A 21,311-nucleotide genomic window follows, 5' to 3' on the forward strand; every position below is an offset into this window, starting at 1 on the left:
CTGGAGGCATCGGCAGGCTGGGGCTGGTCTACAAGGGCCCCTGAGACGGCACCGTCAGGCTTCTCACACATGGCTACACTGGCTGTCCCACCGACTGGAAGGAAGCACACTCCAACTGCAAGGAAGTCCCTTTATTCTGCAATGGCCTTGTAATGTCCCTTCAGTTTCCTCCGCTGACAAAGCCTCCACCGACATTGAGCAAGCTGGCAAAGGAGAAATGTTTATAGGGTCCAGTTCTAGCATCACAAAGCAGGGTAAAGAGTGGTGGATTTGGAGCTGAGAGGCAAATTGATAACTGGCACAGGAGTGAGTAAATTTGGTTGTTCAATGGACGACAAGAAGGCCAGCAAGCTGGAGGTAGGGAACGGACTAGGACAGTGTGGGAGATGGGCTTTATAGGTCGTGGCGAAGACTTTGGATTTTAATCCAAGTGTGATGGGAAACACTAGACAGTTTAGAGCTGTGACGTGATGTGATGTGGCTCATTTAGAAAGATCAGTCTGATAACCACGCGGATACTTGACTTTAGGGGAGGAGTAGAGGCTTCTGTCCACCAAGTGGCAGCAAATCTGCCCTGCGTCTTCAGGCCGCACTTTCTCTGATGGGTTCTAACCAGGGTGACCAAATATCTTATAGATAGTTGGCCTGGGACATCGAGGGGCCATTCACTCTCTACTCTGAAAGTTCTAGTTTGAGAGAACACATTATATGGTCACTCTACTTCTAACATGCCTTGAATCCTCCCCTTTCTTGAAAACAAGCCTGAAACTTCAAGATTACCAGGTAGAATTTCTAGAGGTGACAGCTGTGTCATTGCTATGCTTGGAGGACACCTGAAGGACAGGTAATTCCTCAAGACCCTCCCAGCCAAGCCTAATCCCTGCTCCCGTTCCATCCTTCCAGCCCCGCCCATCAGTGTAATTCATGCTGCGGAGTGTTGGTGTTCCTCTAGCTGAAGATCCCCAGAGAGGACTAGGGGAGAGCCTCACTGGCAATAGCCCACTTTGAAACCTGGGGTACCCTCGAAGGAATCTGCAGAAGACTTTTGGTTCAAGATGGCGGCCATGTGCGGAAGGTTGAACCACTTTTACTTTGAGCCAAGGCCAGATCACCTGTCCTAGCTGGCTTCATTGCTTCCCAGCACATCAGATTTCTAGGTGGGTGAAATAGAAGTTCCCCTTGTGATGCCCCTGGCCCTTCTCCCGGACCCATTCCCCTCTCCCCTGTCTTTTCTCATACTTCTCACTTCTCTGTCCCCTTTCCCCAGGGCTGACAGCCTTCGCCCCAGTTTTCATCAAATCATGTTCTCCTATCTCTTATTTATATCCTCAGAACTTGGGTTCCCACCTTAATGTAATGGAATAACAGAAACTTTAAGTTTTCCCTCCCAGTGACCCTTGGATTTTAACAGGAATCAAAGTCTGATACCAATGGTTCTGAACATTTGGTATAAATAGGAACCATGTGGGGAGATCGTCTAAAATGTACTGATGGGCTCCAATCCCTGAGGACTTGATTTAATAGTTCTGAGGTAGGGCGTAGGAATCTCTGTTTTCTTCTAGCATCCCAAGTGATTTTTTTTCTTTCTATCTTTTTTTTTTTTTTTTTTTTTTTTTTTTAGAGATGAGGTATTTCTCTGTCGTCCAGGCTAGAGTGCAGTGGTGTGGCTGGTCAGAGCCCACCGCAGTCTCAAACTGTGGAGCTCAAGTGATCCCCCTGCTTCAGACTCCCAAGTAGCTGGGGCTACAGGTGTGCACCACCACATCTGGCTAATTTTTAAATTTTCTGTAGAGATGGGGTCTGGCTATGTTGCTCAGGCTGCCTCGTGATTTTGATAGGTGGTTCAGGAACCACACTTTGAGAATAATGCCTCAAGTTAAAGGGAGGAGACTCTAATGCTAGAATTGCATGTGTTGGCTATAGAAGGAGAAGGCTTTGTTGGGTCCCCAAAATCATGCTACAGAGACAGTTGCATACAAATATATGAACCGTGTTTTCTGATTCCAAAGTTGTGTCACATGGTATGTCAGTGGGGCATCACTGAAACACCCGGGCTAAGTGGTCAACATACCACATGGGGTTAGATGGATTTTGGTGTCATTGAATCTCCCATGCCCCGCCCCGCCTCTCCTCCCTGTGGGATCCCCTAGAAAATTATACACACAGAACTGTAGCCAATTAGAGATACAAGTATTGTTTTGTTACCAGCTGTAATAATGCAGAGTAATGTACAATGTAGAGCTCTGTGATGCTGGATGGGAGCCCGGCACGGCGGCGCACGGGCAGTTCAGGGTCTTGCATTCCACCGCCTTCCCCAGTCTGTTCTCGAGCTGATAGATCCAAATGTGCCTCTGAAGAGCAGGAAATCGCCAGACTGCTGAGTCCCCGGCCCGGCAAGCCATGCATTCATGGGGAGAGAAAGATGAAATAAGAGCTGGAGATATACAGGGAGAAGGCTTGGTTCTGCTTGGTCTATGGAGGCAGGAAAAATAAAGCACGAGAGAGTGCTGTGTATATACCGACTTCAAACTCTGCACAGATGCAGCCCTATAGTAACTGTGGCCCAGTGAATAAATAGCCAGTAGTCTCATCAGCCGGATCAACAACCACATCTCTGGCGGGAGATGGGAAGAGACAGGCAGAAGAAGGCCTGATGCGGGAGAGGGGCCGCAGCCCAGGCCAGGCCTGCTGGCTGCACGCCTCGGCTGCCCTTCCTTTGGAGACACTTCCACGGCTGTGTTCCGCCCCTGGCACGGGCTGTACTCCACTCCTTTTACTGGAAAGCATGCCAAGATGCAAGAGAGAGTCATCTCATTACAAGGTAAATCTTGAATCTGTTCTAGTTGATTAAAACTGTCATTTTTAAACTTTGGTACTTCAGAGATTCCTGTTAACAAATGACATCCTGTAACAGATTGTGATCCACAGATGGGTTGTGACCTCGTGGGCCAGGGCCTGGTGGAGGATACCTCCACCCTGTTCCTGGAGCTGGGGCAAGCAGCAGTTTCAGAAGAGCTGTGGCCCTGCAACTCCTCTCCTCCTCCCACTCCAGACCCCAGAGTTCAGGTGCTGTATGGTGGGGAGGCCAGCCTCTCTTGGGAGGCTGACTGGTGTCCTGGAATGGACTTGATCATCCATGGCGAGAGGCTGGGAGGGTTTTACAACTATATTCAACTAAGACACATCTAGGACAAATGATCTTTTTTCCAATTTTTAAATTGTGGTAAAATGCACATAACATAAAATCGATCATTTTAGCCATTCTAAGTGGCATTAAATACATTAAATCCATTCATGATGTGCAACCATCATCACCGTCATCTCCAGAACACTTTTCATCTTGTAAGACTGAACTCTGTCCTCGTTAAACTATAACTATCGTTTCCGCTCCCTCCAGCCCCTGGCAACCACCATTCCATTCTCTGTATGAGTTTGGCTACATGAAGTAGCTCATGTAAGTAGAATCATACTGTGTGTATTTTTGTGACTGGCTTATTTCCCTTAGCATAATGTCCTCTAGGTTCATCCTCGTTGTAGCAAATTGTAGAATTTCCTTCTTTTTAAGACTGAATAACAGCCCATTGCGTGTATAGACCACATTTTCCTTATCCATTCATCTGTTGATGAACACTTAGGTTGTTTCCATGTTTTAGCTACATAAATAATGCTGCTGTGAACATGGGTGTACAAATATCCTTGAGACCCTGCTTTCAATTCTTTTGGGTATATACCCAGAAGTGGGATTGCTGGATCATATGGTAGTTCTACTTTTAATTTTTTGAGGAACTGCCATGGTGTTTTCCACAGTGACTGCCATTTTACATTCCCAACAGTGCACAAGGTTTCTAATTTTCCACCTTCTTACCAACACTTATCTTGTGTTTATTCATTTATTTAAAAAAAATGTTTTCTGTGGGGCGCGGTGTCAACGCCATTTACAAGTTGGCGCCTGTTTCCGGCTTTGCCTAGAGCAGCAAACAAGTTCAGCGCACGCGCAATTGTCGGTTGCCCTGTGGCGCGAGCATGCAAACGAAGGGTCCTGCTATGGACTAATGCTTTGGTGGCTCGACAGCTGAGCGGCCTATCGCAGCTTAGGGGTTGTGCTTCTGGGGTATATAGCAGCCTGCGCGCTGCCGGGCTGGGTCTTCCGCATCATGTAAGTCTAAAGGGAACCCCATTAAAGCACTGTCAGAAGAACTCCAGTTGCCGCGTCTTCCTTGCTGGCGAGGCGGGCGCGACAGTTTTCAGAGACAAGACCTCTCTCTGTGAGGCTGGAGTGCAGTGGTGCGATCATAGCTCACTGCAACCTTGACTCCTGGGCCCAGTGATCCTGCCTCAGCCTCCTGAGCAGCTGGGACCATGAGTCATTGGGCCTGGCCTGTTTGCTTTGTTTTCTTTGTTTGTCCTAGCCATCCTAACAGGCGTGAGATGCCATCTTATTGTAGTTTCAATCTTCATTTCCCTAATGATTCATGATTTTTGATCATCTTTTAGTGTGCTTACTGGTCATTTGTATATCTTCTTTGAGGAAACATCTATTCAAGTCTATTTACAAATATTTTATACCATGTTGTGGGTTATTTTTTACTCTGTTGAGAATATCTTTTGATGCACAAAATTTTAACTTTCTTTAAGTTCAATTAGGCTATTTTTTTAAGTATAAAATTTTTATTCCACTCCTATCACTTAAAATTAAGAATATAAATAAATACCATCCAATGTCAGAAGAGATTCAAGGTGACTGTTTGCAGTACTTAGTGACAAATATTAGCATGGAAATTTTTAGTTCATTTAAAAAGTGGCCAAGTTTCATTTAAGTAATAATTAAGTTTAGCTTTACCTACATATATAATTACACTTCTTTTGACTTATACAATTCCATTTTCTCCAACTGGGAGCTGAGTAGGATCAAGTCCTACTTTTTTCATTGATACAGCAATAGCAAACAAACAGTCATAACACTCACACATGGTTTTAGCCTTTCCCCCTGTTTCTCCACACTCATGTACTCCATGACGTCTGACTGGGATGCACAGGAGTCAGGCATGAACGATTCGCCCTTTCAGGTCTTTCTCCTCAGGTGTGTTCTTAATAATGGGTACCACTAACATACCGTCATATCTATAATCCCCTCTGAGGTGCATTTCCTTGTTCCTTTTATCATCTCTCGGTGTATCATTTTAAATTCCCATCCTGGAAAGAGAAGAGTGGCCATGGCAGCAGCTTTAGAGTGGGTGTGAATCACGCACCTGTCCCTTCCACTGTGTGAGCATTCGTGGAAAAAGGGGTGCCCTGGCTGTTTTTTAGCTTCTTAGATGTTGAATGTCCACTTATGTCCTTTCCTTTATATTACAAACATGTCTTCAGGCTGAATTCCTTCCTTTTGCACTCCTGATGGAGCAATGTAGATTTCATTGCCATGCTTCAAACTAATTGCTCCTCCAGTTCCAGTGACCCAGCCCAAATATTAAAAGTGTTTGAAAAGTTCTGGAATCAGGTATCTTGGATGCTCCTCGTCCTGTGCACCCTCTGGAGTATGACAGCCAGACATGGACCAGATGAGGGGGACCTGCAGCTTCCAATCTTTGGCTGAGGCTAATGCAGCCAATTAGGCTATTTTTTGTTGTTATCCTCTGTGCCTTTGGTGTCATATACAAGAAATCACCAAATCCAATGTCATGAAGCTTTTGCCCTACATTCTTCCTTTAAGAGTTTTATTATTTTAGCTCTTATATTTAGGACTTTCATCCAAGTTGAGGTGATTTTTGTATGTGGTATTGGATAAGGGCATAACTTCATTCTTTTGCATGTGGATACATAGCTTTCCCAGACCATTTGTTGAAGAGACTGCCCTTTCCCCCACTGAATGGCCGTGGCACCCTTGTCAAAGATCAACTGACTATATATGGGGTTTATATCTGGGCTTTCTATTCTAGTCCATTGGTCTGTATGTCCACCTTTATGCCATTACCATACTGTTTAGACTTCTGTTCTTTGTATTAAGTTTTTGTACTAAGTTTTGAAATCAGAATGTGTGAGTCCTCCAGCTTGTTCTTCTTTTTCAAGACTGTTTTGGCTATTTGGGGTCCTTTGAGGTTCTGTGTACATTTTAGGATGGGTTTTTCTATTTTGGCAACAAATGTCATTGGGATTTTAGTATATGGCTGCCAAAGTGAGCATGGGATTTTGATAAGAGTTGCATTGAGGCCGGGCACGGTGGTTCACACCTGTAATCCTAGCACTCTGGGAGGCCAAGACGGGTGGATTGCTCAAGGTCAGGAGTTTGAAATCAGCCTGAGCAAGAGCGAGACCCCATCTCTAAAAAAGAAAAAAAGAAATTAAAAAACAGTTGCATTGAAGCTTCAGATTGCATTGGGTGGTATTGACACCTTAAAAATATGAAGTCTTCTAATCCATGAATATGGTATATGTGACCATTTATTTATGTCTTCTGTAATTTCTTTCGGTAATGTTTTGTAGTTTTCATTGTACAAGTTTTCATCTCCTTGATTAACTTAATTCCTAAGTATATTCTTTATGATGCTACTGTAAATAGAATTGTTTTCCTAATTTCCTTTTCAGATTGTTCATTGGCAGTGGACATAAATGCAACTGATTTTTTTTTTTTTTTTTGAGACAGAGTCTCACTTTGTTGCCCAGGCTAGAGTGAGTGCCATGGCATCAGCCTAGCTCACAGCAACCTCAAACTCCTGGGCTCAAGCAATCCTGCTGCCTCAGCCTCCCGAGTAGCTGGGACTACAGGCATGTGCCACCATGCCCGGCTAATTTTTTGTATATATATTAGTTGGCTAATTAATTTCTTTCTATTTATAGTAGAGACGGAGTCTCGCTCTTGCTGAGGCTGGTTTCAAACTCCTGATCTTGAGCAATCTGCTGCCTCGGCCTCCCAGAGTGCTAGGATTACAGGCGTGAGCCACCAAATGCAACTGATTTTTATGTGTTAACTTTGTATCCTGCTACTTTGCTGAATTTATTTATTAGTTTTAACTTTTTTGGTGTGAGGAAACTTTAGGGCTTTCTACATAGAAAATAAAATGAACAGTAATGATTTTACTTCATACTTTCCAACTTGGATTGCTTTTATTTCTTTTTCTTGCCTAATTGCTCTGGCTAGAACTTCCAGTACTATGTTGAATAAAAGTGGTGAAAGAAAGTATCCTTACCTTGTTCCTGATCTTAGATGAAAAGCTTTTAGTCTTTCACCATTGAGTGTGATGCTTGTTGTGGGCTTTCATATCTGGCTTTTATTATGTTGAGGTAGTTTTCTTATATTCATAGTTTGTTGAGTATCTTCATCATGAAAATGTGTTGAATTTTGCCAAATACTTTTTTCTGCATCAATTAAGATAATAATTTTTTCCCCTTGATTCTGTTAATGTGGTATGTTACATTAATCAATTTTCATATGTTGAACCATCCTTGCATTCCAGAAATAAATCCCACTTGGGGTTATGGTGTATAATCCTTTTAATAAGGTGCTGAATTTGGTTTGCTAGTATTTTGTTGAGGACTTTTACATCAATGTTCATAAAAGATACTGGTCTATAGTTTTCTTACAGTGTCTTTGTCTGGCTTTGGTAGCAGGGTAATGCTGGTCTCATAGAATGAGTAGGAAGTATTCTCTCCTTGTCAATTTTTTGAAAAAGTTTGAGAAGGATTGGTTGTAGTTCTTTAAATGTTTGGTAGAATTCACCAGTGATGCCATCAGGTCCAGGATTTTTCTTTGTCAGGAGATTTTCTTTTTATTTCATCATATTATGGGGGTATAAATGTTTAGGTTATGTATATTGCCCTTGCTCTCCCTTTCTCCCCTCATTCAGAGCTTCAAGTGTGTCCATTCCCCAGATGGCACATATCGCACTCATTATGTATGTGTATACTCAACCCCTCCTCACCCCTCCCATCTGCCTGACACCCAATGAATGTGATTCCTATATGTGCACTTAGTTATTCATCAGTTAAAATCAATTTGATGGTGAGTACATGTGGTGATTATTTTTCCATTCTTGGAATACTTCACTTAGTAAAATGGGTTCCACAGCTCTATTCAGGAAAATACATGTCAGGAGATTTTTGATTACTGATTTAATCTTGTTGCTAGTTACTGGTTGATTCAGATATCCTATTTCTTCATAACTTAGTCTTGGTAAGTTTTGTTTTTGTGGGAATTTGTTCATTTCCTCTAGATTATTCAATTTGTTGGTGTACAATTGTTCATAGTACTCTCTTAGAATATTTTTTGTTTCTGTAGAATCAGTAGTAAAGTCTCTACTTTTATTTTTTATCTTAGTAATCTGAGTCTTCTCTTTTTTCTTCTTAGTCCATCTAGCTAAAGCTTTTTGAATTTTGTTGATATTTTTAGTGAACCAACTTTTGGTTTCATTGATTTTCTCTATTGTTTTTCCATTCTCTATTTCATTTATCACTGTTCTAATTTTTATTATTTCCCTGTTTTTTTTCTAGTTTTGGGTTTAGTTTGTTCTCCTTTTTCTACTTTCTTAAGTTGTAGAGTTAGATTATTAATTTAAGATATATTTTGTTTTTTAACCTAAGGGTTTATAGCTATAAATTTTCCCCTTAGCACTGCTTTCACAAGTTTTGGTATGTTGTATTTTTGTTTTCATTTGTCTTTAAGTATTTTCCAATTTCTCTTGTGATTTTTTTTCTTTGATCTATTGGTTATTTAAAACTGCATTGTTTAATTTCCACAAATTTGTGAATTTTCTAACTCCTTCTGTTATTGATTTCTAATTTTATCCTGTTGTGGTTTCAGAAGGTACTTTGTGTGATATCTATCTTTTATAATCTATTAAAAATTGGGTGGACATGGTGGTGTGTGCCTGTAGTCCTAGCTACTTGGGAGGTTGAGGTGGGAGGATTGCTTGAGCCCAGGAGTTGGAGGTTAGAGTCAGCTATGATCACACAACTGTCACCAACCTGGGTGACAGAATGAGACCCTGTATCTAGAAAAATTAAGATAAATAAATAAATCTGTTGAGACTTAATTTGTTGCCTAGCATATGGTCTATTCTGGAAAATGTTCCAGGTGCACTTGAGATGAATATGTATGTTGTTGTTATTAGATAGAGTGTTCTGTATATGTCTGTTAGATATAGTTGGTTTATTGTGTTGTTTAAGTCATCTATTTCCTTATTTATCTTCTCTCTATCCATTATTGAGAGTGAGGTATTGAAGTCTCCAACTCTTATTGTAGAACTGCCTATTTATCCCTTCAACTGTGTCTGAGGTTTTGTTTCATATATATTGATGGTTCATTATTAGGTGTGTAACTATTTATAATTGTTATATCTTCTTGCTATATTGACTGTTTTATTAACATATAATGTCTTTCTTTGTCTCTTATACCTTTTTTTCATTTAAAGTCTATTTTTTGTTATTTTATTATAGCCACTCCTGCTCTTTTTTGGTTACTATTTGCATGTAATATCTGTTGCTATCACTCACTTTAAATTTATTTGTGTCTTGGCTGGGCGTAGTGGCTCACGCCTGTAATCCTAGCACTCTGGGAGGCTGAGGCGGACAGATTGCTTGAGGTCAGGAGTTCCAAACTAGCCTGAGCAAGAGCAAGACCCTGTATCTACTATAAATAGAAAGAAATTAATTGGCCAACTAATACATATAGAAAAAATTAGCCAGTCATGGTGGTGCATGCCTGTAGTCCCAGCCACTTGGGGGAGGCTGAGGCAGCAGGATTGCTTGAGCCCAGGAGTTTGAGGTTGCTGTGAGCTAGGCTGATGCCATGGCACTCAATCTAGCCTGGGCAACAAAGTGAGACTCTGTCTCAAAAAAAAAAAAAAATGTATTTGTGTCTTTGGATCTTAAGTGAGTCTTTTATAGACAGCATACAGTTGGCTCTAATATTTTCAATCCATTTTGCCAATCTCTGCCTTTGACTGGAGAGTTAATCCATTTAAATTAAAGTAATGATTGATAAAGAGGAATTTCTGTGATTTTGCTACTTGTTTTCTATATAGCTTTTTTGGTCTCTCTTTTCCTGCATTACTGTCCCCTTTTGTGTTTAGTTGATTATTTTTTTTTTATAGTGAAACATTTAAATTCTTTTCTTATTTCCTTCCGTGTACATTGTATAGCTATTATTTTCTTGTGGTTACCATGGGGATTATATTTAACATCCTAAAATTATAACACTCCAATCTGAATTTATACCAGCTTAACTTGAATAACACACAAAAATACTCTGCTCCTTTACAGTTCTGTCTCCACTCCTTTCCATTGTTGCTGTCTCCAAATTATATCCTTATACATTGTGTGCCCCAAAACATAAACTAATAATTCTTTTAAATGCATTAGTCTTTTAAATTATGTAGAAAACAAAATGGGGAGTTACAACTAAAGTTATAATAATACCAGCTTTTAGACTAGTATTTATAAAAGTATTAGTCTCTTAAATCATGTAGAAGATAAAAAGTGGAGTTACAAACCATTGTTGTGATAGTGGCAGCTTTTATAATTGCCCATATTTACATTTATTGAGATCTTTATTTCTTTATATAGCTTCAAATTATTGTCCAGTGTCCTTTCATTTCGCCCTATAGGGCTCCCTTAAGAATTCCTTGCAGGGCAGATCTAGTGGTAATGAACTCTCTCAGCTTTTGTTTATCTGGGAATGTCTTAATTTCTCCCTCACTTTTGAAGAATAGTTTTGCCAGATTCTTTTTTTTTTTTTTTTTTTTTTTTTGAGACAGAGTCTCACTCTGTTGTCTGGGCTAGAGTGCTGTGGTGTCAGCCTAGCTCACAACAACCTCAAACTCCTGGGGTCAAGCAATCCTTCTGCCTCAGCCACCCAAGTAACTGGGACTACAGGATGCACCACCATGCCCGGCTAATTTTTTCTATATATTTTTAGTTGGCCAATTAATGTCTTTCTATTTTTAGTAGAGACAGGGTCTCACTCTTGCTCAGGCTGGTTTCGAACTCCTGACCTTGAGCCGCTTGCCTCAGCCTCCCAGAGTGCTAGGATTACAGGCGTGAGCCACTGCACCTGGCCAGTTTCGCCAGATTCTTGGTTGACAGTTTTTTTTTCTTTTAGCACTTTGAACATGCTGCCCCACTGCCTTCTGGCCTCCATAGTTTCCGGTGAGAAATATGTTGTAAATCTTACTGAGGTTCCTTTGTATGTGATGAGTTTCTTCTCTCTTTCTGCTTCTAAGATTCTCTTTTTATCTTTGTCTTTCAAAAGTTTGATTATAATGTGTCTCAGTGTGAGTCTTTTTGAGTTCATGTTACTAGAAGTTTGTTGAACTTGGATGTTTATATTCATGTCTTTAATCAAATTTGGGAAGTTTTCAGCCATTGTTTCTTCAAATAATCTTGGTTTCCTTTTCTTCCTCTATTCTTGGACTCTTGCAATGCATATGTTGTTTTGCTTGATGATGTCCCACAGGTTCCTTGGACTCTGTTTACCTTTCATCAATATTTTATCTTTCTGTTTCTCAGACTTAACAATTTCTATTGTCCTATCTTTAAGTTTACTGATTCTTTCTTTTGCTTGTTCAAATCTGCCTTTGAATCCTCTATGAAAAATTTCATTTCAGGTATTTTATTTTCAGCTTCAAAATTTTATTTTTGTTTCTTTTTAAGGTGTTCTCTTTATTGATATTTCCATTTTGTTCATACAGCATTTTCTTGACTTTATCTACATTTTTCTTTAGCTGTTTGAACATCTTTAAGAAAGTTGTTTAAAGTCTTTTGTCAAGTAGATCTGCCATCAGATCTTTTCTAGTGACAGCTCATGTTGATTTTTTTTTCCTTTGAGAGCCATACTTTCTTGTTTCTTTGTGTGCCTTGTGGATTTTTGTTGAAAACTGGACATTTGAATCTAAAAATATAGTAACTCTGGAAATCAGATATTTTCCTTCCTTTAGGACTCATTGTTGTTGTTTTTAATTTTGTAGGCTGTCTCTTGCCAAGGATCAGCATGAGGTATCAACTTAAGGTCTTCTCAGGTCTTTTCTGAGCCTGCACCTTTCCCTGGGCATGTGCAGTCATTTCTAATTTTCCCCACACATACAGTTGCTTTTGAATGTCTTAGTCTCTAATGTCTGGCTCCCAAAGTGGGAAAATAGAAAAGTGAAATGGGGGAAAAGGGTGCTGAATCTTTAAATTCCCTGGAAACCACTTCAGCTGTGGGGAAAGGGCTTGCAACAATGAGGGGAGGTGCAACAACAGTGGCTGTCCACTTCTGTGATTAGAAGCAGCAGTCAGCATTTTGAGCATAGATCCCTGAAATCTGAAGGACAGGATACTTTTTGCCCATCCTGGCCCTCACAAGGTATGTGTAAGTTGCTTCTGGAACAAGTGCTCAGTGGCCTTTCATGGGGCTGGAGGTGGAAGGTGGGGAGCTACTATTGTTCTAAGACCTGAAATTGACCAAAAATAACCTTGATTTACTATCCAAGCCTTCCCCTGGAAGTTACGAGCCTTCAATAGGCTCCAGAGTTTCAGAATAGCTCCATGAGACAGATTTTGCCAGTGCATTTGTTGTCTGGGTGGGGAGACAGATTCCTGCTGCTCTCTGCTCTGCTACCTTCCTGAAATCCTCTGGGACAAATTATTGTTACATAGGAAATTATTCTGGAAGCTTTGTCTGAGTCACTCTAAGTTATAATAACCAAAAATAAAAAAAAAAGAAAAGAAAAGAAAAGAAAAAGAACCTTGCATATATCTAGTCTTCATAGTACTTTATGCGTGATCTCATCTTCCCTCCTTCTCTTTCTTCCCTCCCCCAGTCCCTCCCTCCCCCTTCATTCTCTTCTTCAAAACCAATTTAGTGCTTTCCCTATTATTTAGGGAACAGACTTTCCATTTTGTGGATTAATCACTTAATTCCTTCTATTCTGCCTCCTTGTCAACCTTTGGCCTTTCTTCTGTTAACCCTTTTATTGGAAGGAAGAAATAGATGATGAGACGAATTGCTACAATGAGGTCAGGTATTCATATTGGGTTCACAGTTTCCCATGTTCTCTCCAGTCCTCCTCCCCTTTGGAGGATCTGAGACAATTCAGATAATTGAGAGTTAAGTCTTATTTTTGTGACCTCTAGGAAACAGGAGAAAGAAAGGGACATGGAAGAGGGAAGATACAATTAAGCCAGTGTAGGGACATGGAAGAGGGAAGATACAATTAAGCCAGTGTAGACATTGTTAAGAAATTTATTTGCAATTCTTGTTTTTTGTATTTTTTGTTTGTTTTTTAAATAACATCATTCCTTGGATAAAAATGCAATCTTACAGGAATATACAATAGTGTCTCACACAGAGATGACCCTGAAGCTCTCCTCGAAAGGTTGCCCCTTCTAGATCCCCTGGCCTTTCTCGAGGGTGAGAAGGCGCAGCAGGCGAGGCCTTTGACGACGGGATTATCCGACGATTACAAACTGTACACCAGTATTTACAACAGTAAGACTGTGAAGTCGTGGAGCCTGGAGGGGAGGTGTGGGGTGTGCAGGTGTGTGACAACGGAGGCACTGTCCGTCTTCTGCACCTCTGTAACAGGCAGGACACAGAGTGGTTCGGGGGTGAAGGTGTGTCTAAGCAGTGGGACATGAAGGGAGGAGGATGGAGGAGCTTTGTTAGGAGCCTTTTGTGTGGAGGAAAGTTTTGCTTGTTAATTGTGGCGTGCTAAAACAAAACAGCGTGTTGTGAGAGTAACAGACAGTCCAGTGCTTCCAGCGGGGATCAGTCGCGCCGTCTCTTAACGGGCTGTGTGTGCGTGTCCCACAGCCGTGCCTGCCCACTGCCATCGCACACCTGCCCCACCTGCTCACCCCTCGGCTTGCCGTGGGCCGTGTGGGCCAAGGCTGGTCCCAGGGCTCAGGGGAGAGCGTGCGCTGTGGCAGGCGGGACGCAGAGGGCAGCGGCGTCTGTGGCGAGGTCGCCGCGGGGAGTCTCGGTTGGGGCTGGGGGCAGGGGTGCTGGGTGGTGTGACGTGTGAAAGTGGAGCGTGCCCACAGCCTTGGGTGGCTGGATGCCTTCTGAAGAAGCTCTCTGCAGCACTGTGTGTTTACAAATCATATGCCCTTGATTCTCAGGTTTTATTTTCCCTTTCAAACATTGGTATGGTTTCTCCATGTGGGAAGTCTCGGGGTTGGGGGCTTGGTACAGGACCCAGTGACCTGTGCTCTTTTGTTCCTCCTGCGACTCTACAGGAAAGAGCCTTCTCTTCTCCCTTCCCCTGGCTAAGGGCTCGGGAGGGACGTCATCAAGGCAGTTTGGAGCCTGCAGCCCTCAGGTTCCCTCAGCAAGTGAACCGCCCCTCACCCAGGGCCTGCCACTGCTCCTGGCGCGCCCCACTCACAAACCGGTAAGTGAGGCTCTGGGCTCACGCAGCCCCAAGAGCCACTCTGTCCATGTCTGAATTTCCTCACCCAGAAATTACCCTCTCTTAATACCTGCAACCTCTTCCACCCAGAGCTTTCTCTGATAATGACCTTGGTTTTAGGTGCATGAGTGATTTTTAGATGGCAAATTTGCAGTACATGTTTGATTTATGCCAGGTGAAGGCATGTTCCCCTTTGTGGGAGCCCTACAAAGTCAAATTATTTAGATTCTGAAAATTGACGTGCACAGGATGCCCCACAAAGGGGGGTGCACCTGTGAAGTGGCCAGTAGTGGAGGTATAACATTTCAAACTGTTGTTTATTTAGCTAGTCTTTGTCTTGTTTAGCTAGTCTTTGTCTTCCTATTGTTAGTAGAGACTTGAGGGAATTTTCATGGAAAATCCCAACTCTGACTCTACTCTGTGTCGAACCAATTCATTGTGCTTGAGGAGTTCAGCTGCAACCTCCAGTACCCTTTGGAGACTGACTGAAGCCTTCTCTGACACAGCGGAGAGACCGAGGGTCTTCACCACTTCATGTGCTGTGGACCATCCTCTTAAAGTCATCTGAGGAAAAAGCGCTGATTTTAGTTGCAGTAGTATTTTCTCAGTGTAAACAAATATTTACTTCATAATAATAATGGCTCCGATGGCACTGTTTCCACCCAAGGAGGTCACTGGTTCTCTCTCTGTGTCCTCTGCACAGAGCTCACCCTTACCTAGAGCTCAGCCCCAGCCCTCGGGCCCTAAGGGTGTGTGTGTGGAGGTGTGGGGGGCTGTTCAAGTGTCTCCCCAACAATGCAGAAACCTGGCAGAAACCCATTTACCTGGTATATTGGTATCTGACTCCGTAAAGCAACATTTCATTGCTTCGAAATAAAAATAAATACATAAATAAAGTTAAAACCAGAAATGCCTTCACAAAGAAACTATGTCAGCATCTGCACATGGGACTCCTTGCACCGAGCTGGCCTCTTGAAGGGCTGGGGGAGGGGAGCAGGAGAAGGAGGTCTGCCTGGGGGGAAGATGCCCCTGTCCCCGATAATGGCAGGACACCCCTTCCTCTCATCTTCCCCCTTCAGCTCCTTAAGACACAGTGGCTGGAGAACAGGACCTGGGTGAGCACAGCCGCGCTGTGGCCAGTTAGGGCTCCACCTCCTGCCACGCCCTTCCAGGTGGGGGCTTTGGATGGGAAAACACCACCAGATTGAAAGGTTTTTCTCATCTTCCCAAGTAGATCCTTGGGGCATCAGCCACTCTGCCGTGCTGCGGGTGGTTGAGCTGAATCTGTCTTTCCATAGAACAGAACAGACACCTACAGAGTCAAAACACGCCCTTGCTTACCCTCCAGGCCTCTCTGCGCTGACATTCTCCCAGAGCCACGTCCCCTTTGGAAAACAGAATAAGCCAAGACTCTCACAGCAAGTTTTTGACTCTCATGGGGCTTAAAGAGGTCTTCTGGAAGCCAGACAGCCCTTTTCTTGGCCTCTTTGCCAAATTATTGCTAACTCCTGACAATAGTGTTTCAGTTATTCGAGGCCTGTGGGGATGGAGATGCCATCACCCTCTTTTACAACATTTACCATTATGGTTTGATGAGGCTAAAAACCATGATTACTAGGGTTCTACTCTATCCCTAATCTAAATTCCTGTTCTATTTCTTTGCTTTTACGAGTGATGGACATGTGTCAACTAGCCTCTGTAAAGCCACCATCATCCTTTTGATCACTTCCAAACTCCTCATTTTCAGAGTGTTCTCATTTCTCAAAAAGATATTAACTTTGGTGTGGACCCCTCCTGGGGTCACCTTACTACCTTCAGCTGCGTGGCCAGGAGGGTTCTGGATGGAGGGTGCCTGGGAGGAAGTGATTGGCAATTTCACTCTAGACAAACACCTGAAATTTGGAACCAGGGAAATGGGAGGATGAGAGAATAGCTGTTCCTTTGACTGGATTTCCCAGCCAGAGAGAAGCCTACTGGGTTAAGAAGACAGAAGGGAGCTATAACTAATAGCTTTGGAATCAAAGCAGGGAAAAATTTATGAATCAACCCAAATCCTGGGAAAAAGTCTCCTCTTTTTACCACAAGACCAAAAGAACCTTCTAGGAACAGGCAGAAAGCAGACAGCTAGAGATCTTTCTGCTCAATGTGGCCATGCACATGAATAAATATTACATGACCAAGGTGTGGAAATAAAAGAGGCAGGGCTGGTCAGAGGACAAATAATAATTAAGTTCACCAAATTGCAGACCCTGAATTGCATTTCTTCAAGTCCTTTTGGTCCTTAGCCACTGGCTGTTTTCTCTTGCCACTCGGGTTGTCAGGAGAGCTATTGAAGATTTGACAACTATGTCTTACAGCACCACAGGTGAGATTCCATTTTAGGTGGAGAGTGGACATCACTTAGTGCATTGTGGATGTGGTTCACGAGTTTGATGACTCATTGTACCAATGTGTCACGATGACAGGCATCACACATGAATCTTACACTCGTCTATCAGGAGGTCAGGCTAGGAAAGACCCACTGCCCTGGACAGGGAGCTCGCACCCACGCCTCCTTCCTTCGCAGCAGCACAGGGCAAGGTGTCCTTGTCGCGGCTGACACCATGTTTGTAGGGTGCGGGGAGGACGGCTACTCTGGTTCGCTTGCCAGAGTCTGCAGAGGAGAAGGAGTCTGTGGGTGTGAGGGGACCATGCTGGCCAGGCAGGACCCTGGGATAGCTGGCCTGAACCTGGCTTGTGGCCCACACCACTGGCCACTGGACAGTGAGATCTGGTGATGCAGATGAAAAGTTCGAAGGGAAAACAGAAGGCAGAAAGGCTGAGAGAGTATGTGTGCAATCAAAACTCCACATTTGTATCTAGAAGCCAAATGTACAGCAAGAGCCAGGGATCAGTTCAAAAGGGCTCCCTGTCCATCGTACCTGGAATCTTAGCAGCACAGTGGCAGAAATTCAGGGAAACTGGACAAAGGATGAAACCTAAACTCAATTTCTAGAAGACCTGATGACACTGAGAATGGGCCAAGAAAGTCTAGATGGGTTGGGCTTGGAGAACCATGAAGAAACTGTTTCTAGACTCTGCATTTACCTGGGAGTATCCGACACATTTGTTCACATTTTCATGAATCTCTTCATGAAAGAACTCACTGTCACTGAGGAATGGACTGTCCCCTACTTTAATTTCTAGCTTGCTCACATAAGTGACAAGAGGGGCGAGGAAGCCCTGGGACTGGAAGAGATTCAAGTGGTAAGCTCTGGGTGAATGGCTGGGTCCCATTTCCCCCAAAGTGGCTCCTTCTCAGCCATCACTGTTGAAATGTATTTGAAGGACACAGCACCAACAGGGTGATGTTCTAGGTAGTTGCAAACAGGCACACACAGACAGTTGCAAACAACCCCACAAAATCTGTTTCTACCACCAAGGTGACCTCCAGACACTTCTGCCCTTGTCCTGTCCACCCCGCTGCGGCCACACACACCAGGGCAGGTCTGCTCTAGAGTGAGGAAGGGATGGGGACGGAGGATGAGAGTGGCAGAGGTGATGCTCAGATGGACCAAGGTTTCAGCCGCCTGCCTTTCTCAAGCCCTTGCTGTCTGTGTTTAGGTAGAGCAGCTGTCAGAACCAGCCCAACTTAATCTCATCCTCCCGGTCGGTGTACACTTTCCTGAGGAAACCAGCGAGAAAAGCCTGTGCCTGGGAGTCAATGGATAGTCAGCCACCGCTGCCGTGGGGGGCACTGCCACCAGCTGGTGACAGGGAGGCTGGACAGAATGCCTTACTACCCCTCACGGTGAAGGGCTCTCCCTGGGGAAGTACCAAATTGGAGAGCCAGAGCAGAACGGATGGAGTAAAGACTGCAGTAAAATATGCCCTGGTCTGTCAAGCAGAATGTGGTACGAATATACCTATCAGATGATTATGGAAAAACTGAGGGGACGGAAGCAAACACAAGATATGCAAAACAGTAATGTCCAAACCTGTTTGTGGAGTCATGACTTACACTGGTGGAACTTTTGCTCATCACTACAAATTAAAAGAAAAATCATTCCCTTTCCCCCAACCACATATAGAAAAGCACTTAAGAGGTCAAAGGTAAAGCTTGTCACACTCCAAATACAAAATGATTTACTTTACATGCAGCAAAATATACAAGAAGTGAAATTCAAAAACAAACTTAATTCAATTCGTTATATTCGCTTGGCACAATTGCAATTCAGTTTTAAAAAAATATTTGAAAAATACTGAAACTGACCTGAATTCAAGTATAACAGTTTCTTCAACAGAAACATTATCAATGCAATAAAACATTACACGGAATATATCGAAGCAAAATGCTTTCTTGAGTTTTTCCCTTAAATTTCTGTTTTCTTAAATACAGTTTTAATGCCAACACAACTCACAATTATATTTTTAAAGTGAATATTATTGCATTGTTTTTGCATATCTTGTGGGACAGAAAATGCAAAGAGTTACTGATTCCCGTTTCAGAAGCAGAGACAGTGGTTTGTTTTTGCTTTCAAATGGCCCCAGATTCGGATCTCCCCGCAGTTAAGCCAGAAAGGGGAATGCACACTGGTTGGTGTGCACAGGCACACAGTGTGGGTGCTGTGCACACGCAGGACATATGCACGGACAACCCGCTGGCCACACGTGCTCGCGGAGTCTCGCGCTCTCTCCTGCACCCACCTGTACACGCAGCAAGGCAAGGAAGCGAGCCCAACCACCCATGCGTGCAAGAGCGTATCAACTGCACTGCTGAACCTTTAAATTATAAAACCAAACCAAACCAGAAAAAACGGCTACTACCTAAGGAAATGATAACAAATTATTGAGCATACACAATGGCTGGTAAAACTTTCCTATAACGGCTCCTATTGACCCCTCCATGGAAAAAGGAAACCACAACCGTTTAAATAATACAGTAAAACCAAAACTGACTTGCATTTGGAAAGTGAAAACAGTGAGGTTGGGTGGCTACAGGACTTTGTAAATACTCCTCTTCCTCTCCTCCCCCTGGGAAAACAAAATTAAAAAAACAAAAATCAAAAAACCACACAAAAAAATTAAAACCGCAACATGCTGTCAAGAAAAGTGTCAAACCAAACCAAAGAGCGCTCAACAGAAGCTCAGCACCACCTCGTCTGTCGTGGAGAGCCGGGCCCTTCCCCGGGGCGGCGCCAGCTCTCGCCCGCCGCCCGCCGGCCTGGAGTGCGCGGCGGCCCTGCGGGGCCCCTGCTCCCCGCGCCGCGCCCAGGGCGCAGGGCCCGCTCCGTGGAGACGGCGAGGCTAGGAAGGTGCGCGAGTGATGTTTTCCAAGCCGGGGTGAAAGACGGCCGCGGGACGTCGGTCCTTCCCGCGGGCCGCCGCTCGGCAGGGCGCATGCGGCGAGGAGGGCCGGCCCGCCCGCCCGCGCCGGCTCTGCTCTTGTCCCGACAGACGTGGAAGGAGACGCTGCTCCGGTTAACTCCAGGTCACGAGAACAGTGAGGCACTTCTGAAACGAACCCATGGGACACGGAGACACCGGCGCGGGCTACAGGCCGCCGACGCACAGCCCGCCGCCGCGCAGTTCCCCGTCGCCCGGCGCGCCGCGGCCCTCGGCGCCCTCGGCGCCCGCCCGGGCCTGGCCCGCGTCCCTGCAGTTCGCGAAGGGCGCCAGGGCGCCGTCGGGGCGCTGCCGCGCGCCCCCGCTGAGGATGTTGTCGGCCGCGCTCTCCATCTCCTCCAGCGTCAGGTCGCAGGCGTCCGCCAGCTCCTGGGTCGCCACCTCGAGGAACTTGGGGTCCTGCGCGAACTGCCCCAGTCCTTCCGAAATCAGGACCTGGAGGGCGGAGGCGGAGGCCCAGGTGAAGAAGAGCCAAGGGAGCGTCGCCACTGGGCCCCACGCGCCCTCGGCCTGCCGCAGCGCGGTGCGCGGGCGGAGGCGGCGCCCGCCCGGCAGGGCGAGCGAGCGTGGAGGCGGCCCGCTGTGCAGGCGGAGGGGACTCTGGCAGGGGTGCTCACAAACTGCCGTCAGACATGTAAAGACTCGCCCCACGGAGGGCGGCCGGGCTCTGCAGATCCAGCCTGCCCTTCACCTCCCCCCGCGTCAGCCCTTCCAAGACGCGCGTTCTCCCGCTGCCAGACTGCCAGGCTGGGCCCCACCGCCAGCCGGCTGCCCTTGGGGAGGGCCCAGAAGCACGTGTGCAAACGCTGCGTGCTCCTGCCTCCGCTCCTGCTGGGAGGGGCCCGCAGGGCACCCCAAAGCTCCTCCATCTTCCCCGGCTGCGTCAGTGCCTGGCTCTGGGGGAGACGCAGCCTGGCTCTGGGGGACTTCGGCTCCTGAGCCGAGGGGTGGGAGGGGACAGCAGAGGTCAGCCGGGCAGTCTCCTCCCTGGTGTACGACTGCCTTGCCGCCCCACCCACATCGCTCTTTCCTTGCCCGGCGCCTAGTTTACTGACTCACTCTCACCACAGTGTGAGCTCCCGAGAGCAGCAGCTCTGGTTCTGGGCTGTACTCTGTACCTAGATCAGGCACCTGCAGGTGCTCAGCAGGGGGTTGTGAGATGAATAAAGGATCTCCAAGGCCACATTGAGCATCAGAAGGTAGAGCTGCAAGGGGCCTTAGCAGGCGTCTGTTTTAACTACCCACCTCCTGCACGGCAGCCTGATGGCCAGATGGGCACTGTCTCTGCTTGCCTATGTCCAGCTACTGGGGGCCTCACTACTTTGTAGGATAGCCCTCCTCATTTTGGGAGCGCTTAGTTGGGAAGATCTTCCTCATGTGAGCTGCACTGCAGACCCCCTGGCCAGGCTGTGACCTTTCCCTGTGCTGCTCACCGCGGGTGTGAGATGCATACCACAGGTCATCTCTCTGGGTTTACGTCCCAAATTCCTTCCACCTGCTTTCCTATGGAATGATTTCTAGGGACCTTGCCATCCTGGTTGTTCT

General features: G+C 45.1%; 1 protein-coding gene and 1 pseudogene across 7 annotated transcripts in view; both read right to left on the bottom strand.

The window, feature by feature from the left end:
* Nucleotides 1-1,238: 1,238 nt before the first annotated feature.
* On the bottom strand, nucleotides 1,239-9,585 carry LOC142873427 (methylthioribulose-1-phosphate dehydratase pseudogene; annotated as a pseudogene).
* Nucleotides 9,586-13,197: 3,612 nt separating this feature from the next.
* The window catches only part of CACNA1C (calcium voltage-gated channel subunit alpha1 C), a 613,935-nt gene continuing 605,821 nt past the window's right edge, over nucleotides 13,198-21,311 (bottom strand). For all 7 annotated transcript variants that reach the window (XM_076007801.1, XM_076007799.1, XM_076007800.1 and 4 more), the window contains one exon: nucleotides 13,198-20,201. In XM_076007801.1, the coding sequence (XP_075863916.1) occupies nucleotides 19,914-20,201 (288 nt within the window). In that variant the 3' untranslated portion in view covers nucleotides 13,198-19,913. The remainder of the gene's footprint in view (nucleotides 20,202-21,311) is intronic.

The sequence above is a fragment of the Microcebus murinus genome, chromosome 10 (assembly GCF_040939455.1).
Source record: "Microcebus murinus isolate Inina chromosome 10, M.murinus_Inina_mat1.0, whole genome shotgun sequence".
Taxonomy (NCBI): domain Eukaryota; kingdom Metazoa; phylum Chordata; class Mammalia; order Primates; family Cheirogaleidae; genus Microcebus; species Microcebus murinus.